We start from the raw sequence: 17,628 nt of genomic DNA, 5'->3' as shown, positions 1-17,628 counted from the left end.
AGAAAGAAAATGGCAATTTTCCATGTATTTCCTGCAAAGCACTTAGTTAGTATGAAAATGGAGTAGAATTATGAACATTACTTTGATTTTAGAGATGAAAATGATGGGATATTCACATACCTACCTTATGCTTAATATTAAATGAAGTGATATTTTGTGATCTAAGGTGGGGAAGGATGGAGAGTAATTCATATGTATATATATATATATATGACACAGATGCAGAGATATAATTTTATGCATTACAAGGTGTGCAAGATGCCTAAGTATTTCTGCCTATACAAATGGGAGAATGCAGAGAGGTGCTGGAAATGAATATAGGTGAGTGTAATATAGTGGGTAAAGATATAGGATGCTGCAGAAGGAACTGAAGCAAAAGGGGGAATGGATGAGATGAAATGAGGATAGAGTATATGTTATTGCTGTAAAAGCCACAGATCCAACCACTATGTAGTAGATGGAATGAGTATTGAAGAATGAAAATAGTGGTGTAGTTATGAAGGTAGGCTGTGCATTGATGAAGGCGAAATAGTAAATCGGTAAAAGGGGCCATAGCAGGGATGTGGAGGCAGCAGCTGGCCCAAAGATGACCACAATTCACAAGTATGATAGGACAGTGAACGACTTCAAGAATGAGTTTGACAGTTATAGATCCCATTATAGACAGTAAAATCAATAACCACAAGAACAAGCTTTTTGGAAGCTCCTTCTGAAGGAGTATCCATCATTATGACTGAGATTAGTAATGTCCTGGGGTTTGATGAATTACCCCTTTTGTGATAGCAGATAGGAGTAATTTGCATTTTGAGATAGTCTAGCAGAAACATTCTGTGACTGCTTGTGGTTATGAATTACTAGGTTGTATTGGCACTTTGAGATTGCTGGAAGGTCATTTACATGGACCTATTGACAAGAGGAAGAATAAGAGACTTTGTTGCAGGAATTTGAGGTGGCGAAATGGCTGGAAGGCGTGCAAATGAAAGGTATATGAATGGCAGGTGGTGGCTGGACAATGAAGGTGTTGAGGGTGAGTTTGAAAGAGAAAAAGAAAAGGTGCAAATTTTTGTGGAGCTAAATGAAGGTTGTGTGATGAACCACAAGATCAACAGAGAGGTAGATGACTATTGAAGTGGGCATAGGCAAGTATGATAGGGGCGTGGTATAGTAGATCGATCAATAAACCAACTCCTATATAGTGATCATGCAGTAAACCAAAACTTGTTAGTGACCTCTAAATTTAGAACATAGTCATACAGGAGGAAATTCAACCGTTTTCAGGGATTTCAACAAATCTTCTTCATATCCTATATCTATTAAAAAGCATGTGAATAGTTTATAGCTAATTTGGATGTAAAATCTGGGGCAAGTATCTGAATTTAGAGCAGGAATGTATAGAACAAGGATACCTACCTGGTTTTGCCGTTTCATCAGAACATCATTCCCATACTGCAACTTGCTTTTTGAAATTCTGTATGTCCTGTGACCTCTCTTGCAAGAAACAAACAATACATCAGATCATTAAAGATATAGCAAATAACAGTAACCTGATGGTATGTTAATACAATATCCCAGTGGATGAAGGGTAGCATAAAAAATACTCCAACAACGATGAAATGATCTTCACGATTTCTGCAATAGCAAACTGATTCCTACAGAAGATAATGTTATCAATGACGAACGACCAAAGACAAAAGATTTTAAATCAACCCCTGCACATAAATTCGTGATTCACGAGTGATGGCCTTTGTCATACAACAGGAACATTTAAGTAATAGTAATGTGATGCTGGGTTACTACTTGATGGACGACATACCAGAAAATGGATGTAATATATGACCCTTTTTAGAAGTATAATTCATGCTACAGGATTTAATAAAATGAATGAGTGTGTACTGATATGACAAGTTGGGTATCATTACCAACTGTGGAAAATTTTTATATATTCTAACTCAACCCCCGACGTGAGCTTATAGCAGGAAAACAATTTGAGATTTGACTTCGTCTAATCCCTAATGTCTTTTGGATGAAAGATCATCTTTATTCTTGATACCTCAAACCACTCTCCTGTTGTAGCATAGACGTTTACTGATTATATTCTTTAAACCCTGCTCTTCAGGTCTAAAAAGGGAGACCTTCTCACTGCTCTTCTGTAATTTGCGCATCTCTAGATCTCCTGTAAATAGCTCAAGAGTGGGTAGGCCAAGCACGCCAGTCTTACACTTTGTCAAGAATAACGAACTCTGATTGAAAGAAAGACCAGACCGATTAAAAGGAACAAGAATGGCATTACCACAATAATCATGCATTAAAAAGGTCAAATGAACTGAAATGCACAATGACAGTATTTGAATGAAGAGCTGTAAGGGCCTATCAGATGAATGAGTGGAGATTCTATAGTAATCACACAGAAGTTTTAACAGCCACTATGGTTGGACGATATGCATGTGTTAATTCATATAAAACATGTATGGGAGAGGTAGAAGTGACAATAAAAAATCGTAATAACTCAAAAGGGAATAAAAGGATAGCAGATGCGAATTCCTGTTACAACAAGTTTTAATCATCTGTCATGATGGAAAGTTTCTGAGAGAATTATAATGTTAGCCTAATCCAAATGCAAATAGTAAAATAGAAACAGGAAATTGAATTTCCAAAATGAAGACAACAATCTAAAAAAAAAAAAATCAAGGGTCAATGGGAGATTAGGATTGGATCTAGATGAAGCCTGAAAACAGGTGCTGAATGTAGATGCTAGGTAATCGGTGACATTATATGGGTATTGGGCGAACAAACATATGCTGGCACGAAATGTATATTGACCTCTGCTACCAACTCACGACCTATTGACCTCTACTGTCCATTTGCACCGAATCGACCTCTGCTCCATGTATAGATGATTTGGCCTGATTGAGTCATGCATTCAAAGGAGGATTTTGGGTGGTTGAGGAGAGAGATATATTATTGCGATACAAAATTCGAAGGTACAGGGTATGTATGGTATGTATGAAGGGTTAATAATGAAATATGAGGGAGGATTAGTCTAAACACCTATCTGAACTCATATAAACTGAGGAAAGATCAGAATGAATTACAAAGAAAACAAATAGAAAGTGTTAGAATCTAAGGATTATAACATGAACAAGAAATCAAAGAATGATAAAATTGAAAATTAACAAGATCAGATTTGAAATTTGAAAGAACTATATAGCCTTACCAAATCTGATAGCATGAAAAAAATAAATAAATTACAAAATAAAAGGGAAATGTTGGAATCTGTATGCACCTTTTATTTTTGCACAGGAGTGGTTGATGTTGCATAGGCAACTCAACACTACCGGAAGTGCGTAGATGATGTCAGAAAAAAAAAACTAAAAAAAAAAAGAACCCAAGGGGAAAACCCAGGAAAGGAAATGCTTACTGAATTATTAATCGAAGCAGGAGAGGGGTTTTGACTGTTGCTATAGGGTGAGGTCGACCTTCTCCTTCAGCCGATTAGGAGAAGATCAAAAGAAAAGATAGAAGATGAAGCAGAAGCAGAAGAAGATGTGGAAAAAAAAAGAGAGAAGAAGAGACTGTGGTAGGTTGAAGACGGGTGCATTGTTATAATAAAATAAATCAGGAAAGGCATCTGGATATCACTATCCAGTAGATTGCAGAAAACAAAAGAAAAACATAAAATGAAATCAGATCTAGTGCTAGTCTGTTACATACAATATGATACATAACGTAAGGCAGCTGTCAAATTAGTAAGAGTTGACTCTTAAAACATAATTTTTGACTTAAAAGTACAATTTTATAAGGGTTGATAATTTAGTACATTTTACGGGCTCCTGATGGATTTTTCAATGCCTAAAAAATCTTATGTACACATTGGAATAACAAGGCCACGCACTGATTTTTACTTACCCAAAAATATATATCACATATGAAGGGTTAATGTGCAAAAACATCAAAAATTTAAAAATATTATATTTTTTTACTAAGGGATTCCTTACACGAGAGTAGCAAAAAAAAAAAAAAAATATATATATATATATATATATATATATATATATATATATATATATATATATATATGGAACTGTTTCTGTACACTCATGTGTATAGGCAGCCCCTATATACTCTTACCATTTTTTGGCCATTGCCGTGTCTAAAACTTGTCAAGTGAATGCCATCTTAAAGAGTGTGATGCCCTCTACCCATATTCGGTATGCACTGCAGTGTCAATGGGTTAAATTACTCATGGATGCTGGTTGTTGCAACTTAATCGGACACCGTAGATGTAGGTTAAGAGTGTACAAGATTTTATGGCGATGCAAAAGATGGTGGTTGTAAATGCACTAATTTTTTTCGACTCAAAAAGACATGTTTGCATGAATTATATATGGTCAAATTAGTAAGAGTTGACTCTTAAAACATAATTTTTGACGTAAAAGTGCAGTTTTATAAGGGTTGAAAATTTAGTACATTTTACGCCTGTGGATTTTTCAACGCCTAAAAAATCTTATGTACACATTGGAATAACAAGGCCACGCACTGATTTTTACTTACCCAAAAATATATATCACATATGAAGGGTTATTGTGCAAAAACATAAAAAATTTAAAAATATTATATTTTTTTTACTATGGGATTCCTTACACGAGAGTAGCAAATATATATGGAACTGTTTCTATAGGCAGCCCCTATATACTCTTACCATTTTTTGGCCATTGCCTTGTCTAAAACTGGCCAAGTGAATGCCATCTTAAAGAGTGTGATGCCCTCTACCCATATTCGGTATGCACTGCAGTGTCAATGGGTTAAATTACTCAGTAGCAGATGGAATTGATGCAACACCAACAACGAGCAAGGGGTGGAGCACATCAAAATGAAGGATCCACAATGAGATTGGAGTAACGCCTCAGGTCCACAATCATCACGAACACGAACCTGCTTGAGAACACAACTCACACACTCATACCTACCGACTCATACACACATAAACAGACCCAACCACACACATACAGAAGAACACACCCACCCGCTGGTACACATGCAAACTCTAAGAAATGCACACACCCTGTAACACAGCCCACACAATTACTCATCACACCAACCCGCACTCAAAGGAACCCACACACCCGGTGCTATCCACACCCACACAAACACACACATTCACATCCGTACACACATATGCGAAGAAGGACACACACTTGCCCGAAAACGTAGACACCCACCCGAACACAAACACACACCCACAAAGCGAGTGTAACAACAACCATAAATAATCAGTCTGGTAGAGAAGACCATCATTAGGAGAAGATAGCTCTGCAATCCCCTACCCAGTCCGTGGATAAGTCCTGCCATTTGAGATGAATCCGCACTCCAGTTTCTGACCTCATCCGATAATAGAAACATTGCAAATCCTCACCCATGTGCCATGATGTTAAAAGCTAAGTTCACCAAAGGAACACCCATCGTGCTCGCCTAGGATCAATAGGCTGATATTGTCGATCACATAATCTTTGCTATCATTTTTTTTGACAGGTGAGCTGGAGATTGTGCAAAGACTTCTTTGTTGTGAGCCACTCTTTAACCTACTTCTGTATCAATGGTATAGCTCACGGTGCTTTCAAACCCAGCGACTCAGGAAGGTTTGACTCGTGACTAAGCCAGATCAACTCAGTGAAACTTCATTTCTTTTATTTTTGGTTTTTTTCTTCATCCAAATGGCTCTATGGATGTAATCTACATGGTTTTTTGTAGGAACCACCTTTTAATTCGCCGGAATCCAACCTGTGTACAGGATTTTCTGGCGATGCAAAAGACGGTGGTTGTAAATGCACTAATTTTTTTCGACTCAAAAAGACATGTTTGCATGAATTATATATGGTCAAATTAGTAAGAGTTGACTCTTAAAACATAATTTTTGACGTAAAAGTGCAATTTTATAAGGGTTGAAAATTTAGTACATTTTACGGGCGCCTGTGGATTTTTCAATGCCTAAAAAATCTTATGTACACATTGGAATAACAAGGCCACGCACTGATTTTTACTTACCCAAAAATATATATCACATATGAAGGGTTAATGTGCAAAAACATAAAAAATTTAAAAATATTATATTTTTTTACTATGGGATTCCTTACACGAGAGTAGCAAATATATATGGAACTGTTTCTATAGGCAGCCCCTATATACTCTTACCATTTTTTGGCCATTGCCTTGTCTAAAACTGGCCAAGTGAATGCCATCTTAAAGAGTGTGATGCCCTCTACCCATATTCGGTATGCACTGCAGTGTCAATGGGTTAAATTACTCATGGATGCTAGTTGTTGCAACTTAATCGGACACCGTAGATGTAGGTTAAGAGTGTCTCACAACAAAAGAAGTATCTCTCCACAATTTCCAGTTCATGGGTAAAATAAAATATATGCTATCAAAGATTATGTGTGTGGCAATGTTCATCCATCCAGTGCCTTGCAATAGTGAGAGAACAGTGTGATGTAGAACATGCTTGCATGACTTAGATCGTGAAGAGATTCTATAAGAACCACATTTTCCGGTTACTTTCTAATCTTCTTTATGATCTCCTCCTCAAAAGATAAAAAAAACAAAGAGTTGGAGCTTGGTTGGTCCATTCCAGAACCAAAATTTATTACGCTTTATTCTGGTTGGACTTTATATGTGACCATAAATAGTCCTGCAACAAAATATAATCTGGCAAAAATGGTAGGCCCCTTTTTTCTCCAATGACAACCTCCCATGTTGAATCCGTGCCAAGCATGCTTTTTGATATTTATACGGAGAAACTACCCACAGGATCACAGACAGACATAGCCGGCACTGGCTTTGCCTGCCATACTTACGGTCGCTATTCTGACAGTGTAAAACTCTGTGAGCTTACCCCTTGCTCTCAAAGAGTTGATGCGCTTCCGCTTATGTAAGGGGGGTGACGTCCATGGGATTTGAACCTAGACCACCTAGCAGCCTAGGTCCCATCCCACTAAGCCAAACCCCTTTGGGGCTACCCTCAGCATGTTACCTAGCTAGAAGCTTTTGAGAATTTTGGAATTTCAAATCATGTACTTCTTTGATGCTTCCAAAAACTTTATGAGAAACTAGAAAGCTCATTTTTCCTAAGATAAAATCAAAAGTTACTGAATTGATTCTACAACAAAATATAGTCTCGCAAAAATGGTAGGCCCCTTTTTCTTTTCAATGACAACCTCCCACGTCGAAGCCGTGCCCTGAGCATGTTTACTAGAAGCTTTTGAAAATTTTGGAATTTCAGACTTTTTTCTTGATTCTAAAACTTTATGAGAAAATCAAAACTTACTTCATGTGTAGGAAGTGCACTTAATTTTTTTTTTTTTTGGATTGGCGGGCTGGGGTTAATTAGGCTGAGCCTGACCAGTTACACGATCCCAAGATTCATTGCATCATACGCACCATTAGGGAGGTTTATCCTTCCTAACCTGATCATAGTACTCTAGGAAACATTTTCTAGCTAGACTGCAGGCAACATAAAAGTTGTCTTTATCCACTATGGGATCTGGGGAAGGCCATGAAACATTAGAGGGAAGGTGCATTCAATGTTAGAAGAATTGTATTTTCTTTTAAAAAAAAAAAATATGATACACTTGCATACATAATGCATATTTTTTGTAAAAAAATTTAGAAAAGATGCATTCAATGAAAAACAAAGTTTTCATCTGTCTTATGTTTCTTCCTACAGGCTTCTATTGCCACTTCTTCCTTTAATTGCTTGCACCTCTGAATTGCTTCTGGCTTCATGTTTCACGCATCGTTTCTCGTAGCCACCTTTTACTTTGGTAACTATGGTCATGAGATCATATTGCTTATCGGTTTTGTTATTTTTTGAAAGAAGATATCATTCATAACATATCGGAATAAAACCATTACAGTACAGTAGCAAGTGATGAGATATCACTTGCTGTTACGGAATGAAAGAGAACAAACGAAGAATCTACAATCTGACCAAAGTTTGTTCAGATTAGGCTCACAAGAATCGACTGACTAAACAACAAATTGTCAAATATCCTTCCTAGAGGCTAGGTCTGTGCTTTTCTTTTCTTTCTTTTTTTTGTTTATAAAAGAAAGTTCACGTCTGTGCTCAACGACCAACATGGGTTAGAGGTTCATAGAGGCCGTGCGAGGACCGTTTACATCCAATTAACTCCATATATTATAATATAAAATAGTAGCTTGGATTGAAAACTGCATATTTTTAGATCTTTGGGCTGTATTCGTGCAAGGCATATACAGACTAGGTTAATTTTTAAACAAATTTAGTTGTTTGCCTTGTGATCCAGACTCAATATCTATCCTCATGCATTGAATATTGTCCCTCAACCCTATAAGTAGATGAATTAGGGAGTTGCAAAAACACACAACAATTGGAAGCTACTTCTTCCAAAGAGTTAAAAGAGGCAAATTGAGAAGATGGTCTCATCAAAGAGCATGGGCGTTTGCCTTCTCCTGCTACTCGTCTTCATGAGGTTGGCTGCAGCAGAAGGCAAATCGGATCATTGGGGATCTTCCGGATCTGGTCGCAAAAAGGTTTCGTGCAGGCACAGAGGGACGAAAGGCTACGGGAATCAGTATGAGTGCCCTAATGAGTGCCCTCGAAGTTGCAAAGCGCACTGCAAACTGTGCAAAGCCGTTTGCTGTAAGTGTCCCTTCACCAACTTCACTAATTGTCTTCATGCAGCTGGTGCTTATGAACGTTAAGCAAGCCCATTGAATGGACGATCTAATATTCTTGCAAGAGTGGATGACATTGATTTAACATAGCATATTCCATCAGTCAGTATTGGTTATGTGGGTTGTCTCCTTTTTTTCTCAAATTAAGAAAAGGGAGAGAACCTTGTTAACTCGCTTGGCCAATGGCCCAGAAGGGATCGAAAATGTGTATACAAACTGTATCTGAAATTTGACTAACTCGTCTCAGGGCCGACTAACAGTTTAGATCCAGGAGAGTTAGACATGATCCGTGTTCCGTTTAGATGTTTGGTGTGCGCACACAGTTTAGACAATATACTTATGGTGATCAATTTGCAGCTTGCGATGAGCCTGGTGCAGTCTGTGACGACCCCCGCTTCATTGGTGGCGATGGCATCACCTTCTACTTCCACGGCCAGAAGGACAGGGATTTCTGCTTGGTCTCCGATACCAACCTCCACATCAACGGCCACTTCATCGGAAAGAGAGGGGAAGGCATGAAACGTGATTTCACTTGGGTTCAATCCATTGGTGTCCTGTTTGATGAACACAAACTCTTCATTGGTGCTAAGAAGGTAAATCAATTATTTCAAAAAAGCAAAGGGACTACCAACATTAGAATCCAGCCTCTGAGAGAGAGAGAGAGACAGAGAGAGAGAGAGAGAGATTTTTACCTCATGTTCCTCATAGAAAAAACATCTTGTCCTAATCTTTTGTAGGTTGCACAATGGGATGATGCCATTGATCAACTTACCATTGTTTTCGATGATGAGCCTGTTTTCCTTCCTACGACAGAGGAGGCCCAATGGACGACCGCATCATCTGTCCTCACTATCACTCGCTCAGCCAGAACTAATGAGGTTGTCATAGAAGCACCCAACAAGTTCAAGATCTCAGCCAGAGTGGTTCCCATTGGCAAGGAGGAGTCCAGGATCCACCATTATGGGATAACAGATGATGATTGCTTTGGCCATCTGGACTTGACCTTCAAATTCTACTCCCTAAGCGGGAACGTTAATGGCGTTCTGGGCCAGACGTATGCAGACAACTACCAGAGCCGAGTCAAGATGGGTGTGAAGATGCCGGTGTTGGGCGGGGATCGTGAGTTTTTGTCATCGGGGCTCTTCACCACAGATTGTGGTGCAGCACAGTTTAAAGGCAGGGAGACGATGAGGGTGGAAGGTGCGGTTGATCATGAGGATCTGCAGTGCAAAAGCAGCTTCAACGGTCGTGGCATTGTTTGCAAGAAATGAAAGTTTAAGGGAAGTGCGTTTTCATTAAAAAATTTAAAAATGTGGTGGAAGTCGTTGCATTAGTAGAATAAAGAGGGACGATCTGCAGGTGCAATGTGATTAATGCACACTTTAAGTGTGCTACTGTATCACCCTACATCTTTGGAATACAGCCTGTCAGCTGTATGTGTTTTCCTTTTCATGTGTTTTAACCATTAAAATGTCTTTCTTCTATTTTTTCAAGTAATCATGACAGAAATGCTCTCTCTCTCTCTCCATAGATCCACACTTTTGTTTATGTGGATCTAAACGAATAGATGTCTTTAACATAATTTATATACTTTATTAATAAGTTTAATAAACTCTAATACATCATTATTTAATCTTCAATGTATTAAAAGGCAATGGGACACAATAAATGAAGATTAGGTTTAAAACTGACTGAGACCATCATCTTGAAATCGACTTCAATGCCTTACAACAAATAAATAAATCAAGCCAACTATAATCAAAGGGTACTTTCTAATTTTTGAGATTAGAACTCTTTAGATAGAGACTGTCACATCATCACTTATGGTGGTTCAGTACCACAAGAGTCTGCTGATAAATTTCTTGTTTAATAGTTATTAAGCATATGGTACCAATAATTGAACCAATACAAAGCATCACATTTGTATGCAAAATATTAAACCACAAACTGAAAGTACCCTTAGTAGAAGAACTCCTACTAGAGTATCATATTGAACACTAAGAGACACTAAAAACTCCCCCTTAACACCTAAGAAACAAACAATTTTAGTTCATAGATACCACATCTATGGAGTCTAAAACCCAGCATGTTCTCTTTCCTAATACAACTACGAATCATCTGCTAACTTTTTTGTTGACTAATGTGCTAACTTAGGTGGTTAAAAATTGATGTTAATGAGTTAGTTGGCAAGTGACTAGTCTAGAATTATCTCTGAGTATTCCAATAAACCTAGAATGTTGTGACTAGTCTAAAATTATCTCTGAGTATTCCAATGAACTTAGAATATTGTGATTAGTCTAGAATTATCTCTAAGTATTCCAATAAACCTAGAATATTGTGATTAGTCTAGAATTATCTTTAAGTATTCCAATGAACCTAGAATATTGTACTCAACTATAAATTAGTTTGAGATGAATGAATAAAAAATTAATCATGACTCCTATCATTTTTTCTCATTTTCTTGGCTGAACACCCCAAAAAATTGGTATCAGAGCTAGGTTTCACATCCTTGTTCATCCCCTAAAACCAGAAAATTTGAGTAATTTTTCATCTACACAAGATGACCAATCACACTAGTGATGGTCCTCCAATTCCCATATTCTCCGGTGAGCACTATGACCATTGGTTTGTAAAAATGAAAACAATTTTTAGATCACAAGATTTGTGAGAATATGTAGAGAATGGATATAAAGAACCGAAAGGTGAAGAAGGTCTCACCAATCAAGAGCAAAAAGCCCTCAAGGAGAATAGGAAGAAGGATGCAAAAGCTCTTTCATATATCAAACAAGGTATGACTTCGGATATCTTCTCAAGAATCATGAGCACTAAAAAAACCAAGGTAGCATAGGAGATTCTACAAAAGGAGTTCCAAGGGAACGAACATCAAGGTAAAGAACGTTACCCTTCAAACTCTTAGAAGAGAGCTTAAAAATTTAAAGATGAGTGATATTGAAAATATTCAAGATTACTACATAAAGATCACCAAAATTATAAATGAAATGAAAACCTTTGGTGAAGAAATTAATGAAAGTAGAATTGTAGAGAAGATTCTTGTTAGTTTACCCCCAAAATTTGATCCAATGGTGTCCATAATTAAAGAGACAAAAGACATCTCCTCAATGAGTGTTCAAGAGTTGTTGGGATCCTTGAAGGCTCATGAGAGAAGGATGACTAGACATGCTGAAAAATCCATTGAAAGTGCTTTCCAATCAAATCTGAATTTCAACCCCAAGACCAATGAAATAGAGAGCTCTACTTGCTATCAAAGCGGAAGAGACTCACAAAGAGATGAAAGATATGGTCGTGGAAGAGGTAGAGGCAGAAATTCAAGAGGAAGAGAAAGAAACAACTTTCAAAGAACCTCTAATGCAGAAAATTTGTAGCAATGCAACCATTGTGGCAAGAGAAATTATCCTGAGAAAGATTGTTGGCACAAAGATAAGCCAAAATGCTATTATTGCAAGAGACTTTGCCATTTGGAGAAAGATTGCAGGTTCAAGACCAACCAACAAACACAATTTTTAGAAGAAAAACAAGGAGAAGGAAGCTTGTTCTATGCCTGTCACATGGCCACCGAAATCAAGAATAATGTGTGGTACCTTGATAAGAGTTGTAGAAATCACATGACAAGAGATAAAACCATTTTTGTGGACTTGGATGAATCTGTAAAAACAGAAGTGAAGATGAAAAATCGAGTCATAGCTCAAGCACAAGGATTGGGAACCATTGGAGTCCAATCCAAGCAAGGTACGGAGTTCATTTATGATGTTTTATTTGTTCTTGATTTGGACCAAAGTTTATTGGGTCTTGGACAACTTCATGAGCATAAATATGCACTTAACTTTCATGATTATGAGTGTTGTATCTATGACAAAAAGGATGGTAGATAGCTTGTAATGAAAATCAAAATGCAAACCAATCGAAGTTTTCCAATCAACTTCAAATATAGTGAAACTCAAGCATTGAAAGCACGTGTCATTGAAGATTCATGGTTGTGGCAAAAGAGGTAGGGCCATTTGAATTTTCACAACTTCAAAGTACTTCAATAAAATGAGATGGCATATGGCGTACCAAGGATTGATGAGAAACATGAAGTGTGTGAAGGTTGTGCACTTGGAAAACAACACCGACAACCATTTCCTAAAGGAGTTGCATGGAGAGCCAAGGAAATTTTGGGGCTAGTGCACACGGATGTTTGTGGACCTATGAGAACCACTTCTCATGGAGGTAATACGTATTTCATCCTTTTCATTGATGATTTTTCAAGAATGACTTGGGTTTATTTCATGAAAGAAAAATCTGAAGTGTTTTCAATTTTCAAGAAGTTCAAAAGCCTTTTTGAAAAGCAAAGTGACCACTGCATTAAGGCGTTAAGAAGTGATCATGGCAAGGAGTATACTTCAAACAAATTCCAAGAATTTTGTGAAGATGAAGGAATGGAAAGGTAGCTGACCGTTGACTACACATCACAACAAAACTGAGTTTTCGAAAGAAAGAATCAAACGATGATGGAGATGGCAAAATCTATGTTGCATGATAAAGGTTTGCCAAAAGAATTTTGGGCCGAAGCTGTTTATACAACTGTATATTTTCTCAACCGAAGTCCCACAAAGGTTGTATGGAATCAAACTCCAATTGAAGCATGGAGTGGAAGGAAGCTTTCAGTGAAACACTTGAAAGTTTTTGGAACCATTTGCTATGCATAAATTCCAAAAGAAAAGAGGTACAAGCTTGATGAAGTAAGTGAAAAATGTATTTTTGTTGGTTATAGTTCCAAGTCTAAAGGTTATACATTGTTTAATTTAAAGACTAACAAAATCATTATTCGTTGAGATGTTTTGTTTGATGAAAATGCTACTTAGAATTGGGATGAGAAAAAGATTGAAAAGCAGGATGTTTGGCATCATGATGAATAAGAAAATTCAGCAAATGAAGAAGGAAGTGATGATCATTCAACTTCAACAACCAACCCAACTTCATCTCCAAGTTCAAGCTCAAGTTCCTCAAGCTCAACTCCAAAGAAAATGAGGAATTTGAGTGATGTCTATGCAAGATGCAACTTTTTCATTCTTGAACCAGAAAATTTTGAAGAAGCATATGAAGAAAAGGATTGGAGAAAGGCAATGGAAGAGGAGATAAATGCAATTGAGAAGAACAAGACTTGGAAGCTAGTTGAGAAGCCTCAAGACAAGGAAATCATTAGTGTCAAGTGGATTTACAAAGTCAAGTTGAATCCTGATGGCTCAATTCAAAAGAAAAAGGCAAGACTTGTTGCTAAGGGTTATTCACAACAACCTGAAATTGACTACAATGAAACTTTTGCACTAGTTGCAAGATTTGACACAATTAGAGCCCTTATTGCCATGGCAGCCCAAAAAGGTTGGAATCTCTACCAACTTGATGTCAAATCTGCATTTTTGAATAGAGAATTGAAGGAGGAGATATATGTTTAACAACCTCAAGGCTTTGTCAAAGAAGGAGAAGAAGGCAAAGTGTACAAGTTAAGAAAGGCATTGTATGGGTTGAAGCAAGCTCCAAGGGCTTGGTATAGACAAATTGATTCTTACTTCATAGAGCAAGAATTCAAGAAGAGCAAGAGTGAACCAACCTTGTATGTGAAGACTCAAGGTAACTCAAACATTCTCATTGTTGCTTTATATGTTGATGATTTACTTTATACCGGTAACAATGAGAAGTTGATTGCGGATTTTAAGAAAGACATGAAATGAATGACATGGGACTGTTACATCATTTTCTTGGCATGAAGATTTATCAATATGATGATAGAGTCTTTATTTGTCAAAAGAAATATGCTGAAAATGTTCTTGTAAAGTTTGGCATGGTTGATTGCAAGCCTATGGCTACACCACTTGTTGTAAGTGAAAAACTTATTAAAGAAGATGGAGAAAAGAAAGTTGATTTTACTTTGTATAGAAGTTTGGTGGGAAATTTGTTTTATCTCACAGCTACAAGGCCATATATTATGTTTGCTTCAAGCTTATCATCAAGGTTTATGCACAATCCCAATCAAATGCATCTTGGAGCAGCCAAGAGAGTGTTAAGATACATCAAAGGGACACTCAACTATGACATCAAATTCAGCAAAGGAGTTCCAATAAACTTTCATGGTTATTGTGATAGTGATTGGGGTGGATGTCATGATGATATGAAGAGCACCTCAGGCTATTGTTTTTCACTTGGTTCGGGAGTATTTTCTTGGGCATCAAAGAAGCAACAAAGTATGGCACAATCATCCACAAAAGTTGAATATGTCTCAGCAAGTTTGGCAACATCACAAGTCATTTGGCTTAGAATAATTCTTGAAGACATTAGTGAGAAGCAAAAGCAAGTTACAATGGTGTTATGTGACAATAAATCAACCATTGAAATTGCCAAAAATCCAGTTTATCATAGTAGAACTTGCCACATTTCCATCAAGCACCATTTCATTCAAGATGCAATTGAAGAAGGTGAAGTTGAGCTGAAATTTTGCAGGAGTGAAGATCAAGTTGCAAACATTTTTACCAAGGCACATTCAAAAAACAAGTTCAACTATTTTCGAGAGATGCTTGGAGTTCAAGAGCAGCACATTAAGGGGGGAATATGTTGACTAATGTGTTAACTTAGGTAGTTGGAAAGTGATGTTAATGAGTTAGTTGGCAAGTGACTAGTCTAGAATTATCTCTGAGTATTCCAATGAACCTAGAATGTTGTGACTAGTCTAGAATTATATCTGAGTATTCTAATGAACCTAGAATGTTGTGACTAGTCTAGAATTATCTCTGAGTATTTCAATGAACCTAGAATGTTGTGACTAGTCTAGAATTAACTCTAAGTATTCCAATGAACCTAGAATGTTGTACTCAGCTATAAATTAGTTTGAGATGAATTAATCAAAAATTAATCTTGGCTCCTATCATTTCTTCTCATTTTCTTGGCTGGACACCCAACATTCTTGATGTCACAAAAGCTCGAAACCAAGCATGGCAGAGACAATACTCACATAACCATAGTTAGCCCATGAGTTCTACTATGTTAACTATGCTTCACCAGTTGAACAGATTGTGGGGACAACTCCCATCCTCAAATCAGCACTGAATTTATTTAACTCAATGTCAATTCTAAAATCATAGAACCTATGTCGGTATGGGTGTGGGTGTGGGTGTGGGTGTGGGTGCAGGCATGGGTTCGGGGTGCGGGTATGACACCATAATTCCAAAAATGTGAGTACAGGGATACGGTTATATATATATCACATAAATATAAAATAAATTCAAAATAAATTGAATATAATCTAAATATATATTATATACTAAAATATATCACTACAAGAAAAATGTTAATTAGCGACGGAAATTTGCGACGGATTTTTTTCGTCGCAAATTAGCGACAGATTAGCTAGAGAAAACTTTCTTAATGAATCCGTCGCTAAGTAGCGACGGATTAGCGATGAAAGTTGTTTCATCGCTAATCCGTCGCTAATTAGCGACGAATTAACGACAACAAGTATTTCGTCGCTAATTCTCAATACAAGAAAAACATTTTAGCGAGGGATTTAGCGACGGAAAATTTCCGTCGCTAATTTTCGATTTAAACCAAGCGCGAAATTTTCCCTCTCTCCCTGTTTGAAATTTAAATCGACCGCGCTCGATTTAAATCGACCGCGCTTGATTTAAACCGAGCGACGTCGGAGAGCTTATTGGAGAGCATGTACATGAGAGTGGAGGACGGTGACGCCGGAGGACAGTCGGCGATCGCTGGAGGACGTCGGCGCCGGTTGACGGAGGACGACAATGCCGATTCACGGAGGACGGCGACGCCGGAGGACGGTCGGCAATCGCTGGATGATGTCGGCGCCGGTTCACGGAGGACAACAACGTCGATTCACGGAGGACGGTCGGCGATCGCTGGAGGACGTTGGCGCCGGTTCATGGAGGACGATGACGCCGGTCCACAGAGGATGACGGCGACGCCGGTTCACGGAAGATGACGGTGCCAGTTCATGGAGGACGGCGACGTCGGAGAGCACCGGTTCATGGAGGACGGCGACGCCGGTTCGCGATGAGGCAGAGCGATCGTTATGTGCATGCAATGCCTGTCGGGTGCGGTATAAGTCCGGCTTAGTGCTGCCGGAATACCGCCCGACAAGGATCAATTTTTTTTTATTTTTTTTTTAAAATTTAGCGACAGATTAGTGACGGATAATGTCCGTCGCTAATCTGTCGTAAAGTAGCGACGGAATTAACGACAGATAATTTTTTTCGCTAATTAGCGAGCAAAAAATCGCGATGGCCTCTATCCATCGCTAATCCGTCGCTAAGCCGTCGCTAAACAGTTTAGCGACGGCTTAGCGATGGATAGAGGTCGTCGCTAATCCACGGTTTTCTTGTAGTGTATATAAACTGAAAATATAATTATAAATTATAAATTATATACAAACTACTAAGTACAAAGGGTAAATTGATGTTTCCAGCTTTCAACATGTGTCAACATAGGCATACGCATTTCGACAAGAGCACGGAGGAAAAAATAGTGTCTGGGAACCATAGCATAGAACCAATGAGTTGTGTTTTGATCGAATTTGAGACCCTGTCATGAGGTTTTAGGCCCTGATCAGACACTGCAACTTTATATGCATTAATAGAACTTGGTAGTGGACTGTTGTTCTCTGTTGTTTCCTCTACTAAATGTTGGTCGACATCATGTATGTTAGATTCACAGGTATAAGGTGGAGAGACCTGCATCGGTTCCTTTGTAGGAATGTAGTCTCTCCTCTGCTTCCAATAATAGGAAGAAGAATGGTTTGGATAGCCTACTGTGAACAATTTCCTCTCATGCTGTAACAAATGGAAGATGAAAGCAATTGGATTTAGTTGGGGTAGTGAGGAGTGAGAATACCTATAGGTAGGACAACACTAT

At 38.0% G+C, this 17,628-nt stretch overlaps 1 protein-coding gene across 1 annotated transcript; it reads left to right on the top strand.

Moving 5' to 3' along the window:
* Window positions 1–8,448: 8,448 nt before the first annotated feature.
* Window positions 8,449–9,980, top strand: LOC149848521 (uncharacterized). Its single transcript, XM_090004598.1, has 3 exons — window positions 8,449–8,674; window positions 9,067–9,302; window positions 9,447–9,980. The coding sequence occupies exons 1-3, from the start codon at window positions 8,449–8,451 to the stop codon at window positions 9,978–9,980; spliced, it is 996 nt and encodes a 331-aa protein (XP_089860724.1).
* Window positions 9,981–17,628: the final 7,648 nt, after the last annotated feature.

The sequence above is a fragment of the Nuphar pumila genome, chromosome 1 (genome assembly GCF_984573655.1).
Source record: "Nuphar pumila chromosome 1, dmNupPumi1.hap1.1, whole genome shotgun sequence".
In the NCBI taxonomy this organism is placed as follows: domain Eukaryota; kingdom Viridiplantae; phylum Streptophyta; class Magnoliopsida; order Nymphaeales; family Nymphaeaceae; genus Nuphar; species Nuphar pumila.
Note: the sequence above shows the minus strand (reverse complement) of the source record. Positions and strands in the feature narration are given on the sequence as shown.

Coding starts and splice junctions, on each gene's coding strand:
- LOC149848521 (XM_090004598.1), top strand. CDS start 8,449: ATGGTCTCATCAAAGAGCATGGGCGTTTGCCTTCTCCTGCTACTCGTC. Junction 8,675..9,066: donor ACTGTGCAAAGCCGTTTGCT/GTAAGTGTCCCT, acceptor ATCAATTTGCAG/CTTGCGATGAGCCTGGTGCA. Junction 9,303..9,446: donor TCTTCATTGGTGCTAAGAAG/GTAAATCAATTA, acceptor AATCTTTTGTAG/GTTGCACAATGGGATGATGC.